Here is an 872-nt window from a genome sequence, read left to right as displayed (position 1 = left end):
GAAGTCTGCTTCGGCGAAACTGTAAATGGTGGCACAGAAACAGCGCAAAAGCAACGGCGATGAAAGGTGCATCTAAAACTTCCCGAAAAAGTTCTTTAGTGCGTAAGACCTATTTCTATTATCTATTGTGAGAAGCGGCTTAGGTTACCATTTTCCCAGCGCGATTTTCTTTTAGTTCGAAGCTGCATGTAGAGTTTAATTTTGAAACTTATCCTCTGAAGGCAGGACAGGGCCAGTCTTTCCCGGAAACATCTGGCTGCCGATTTGTTTGCTAGTAGCTAGAATAAATAACAAAACACACGCCAAAGATGACCGAACCAGGGAACACCATCAACGGTTCTTCTCTTCGGTTGATGAGAATTATTTATAGCCGAATCAGATTTGTGTCGTTTCGGCCTTTTTGAGACGAGTCGCAAAGATAAACAGGTCATTATGATAGTTTTTGGGAACATTTTAATCGCGAGAGGAGATGCGAATCAACCCACGGGCAAGGTGGATCTAGATGTTTACAGGAAGGTTTGTATTATCAGAAAACATTAAATACTAAACCAGACTTGCATTTATTAAGATAAACCAAAATATAAGTTTTCAAAAATTGCACAGCAGCTTTTTTCGCAATTTTTATTACTTTTTGTATTAATTTTTTTGTTTCGATTATGGTCGTTTAACCATCTTTAAGGCATTCGCGACTATATTTCACCTTAGAAGTTGGCGGACAGTAATTGAAAAACTTAATCGGTGCAACTACAACAACTGTTCTATGTTCACTCTTGGGCTCGAACTCGCGGACATCGGCTCAGGAAAAATACAGTATTAGTTATTTCAAGTTATAACTACACTGCCGTGATTTGCCGAAGTGACGTATATGCCAT

General features: G+C 39.2%; 1 protein-coding gene across 1 annotated transcript in view; it reads left to right on the top strand.

Moving 5' to 3' along the window:
• Nucleotides 1-308: 308 nt before the first annotated feature.
• LOC129752672 (putative leucine-rich repeat-containing protein DDB_G0290503) overlaps nucleotides 309-872 on the top strand; it is a 3003-nt gene continuing 2439 nt past the window's right edge. Inside the window, exon 1 of the mRNA XM_055748438.1 lies at nucleotides 309-336. Within this exon, the coding sequence (XP_055604413.1) occupies nucleotides 309-336 (28 nt within the window). The remainder of the gene's footprint in view (nucleotides 337-872) is intronic.

The sequence above is a fragment of the Uranotaenia lowii genome, chromosome 3 (genome assembly GCF_029784155.1).
Source record: "Uranotaenia lowii strain MFRU-FL chromosome 3, ASM2978415v1, whole genome shotgun sequence".
Taxonomy (NCBI): Eukaryota; Metazoa; Arthropoda; class Insecta; order Diptera; family Culicidae; genus Uranotaenia; species Uranotaenia lowii.
This window is presented reverse-complemented; position numbering and strand designations above follow the sequence as displayed.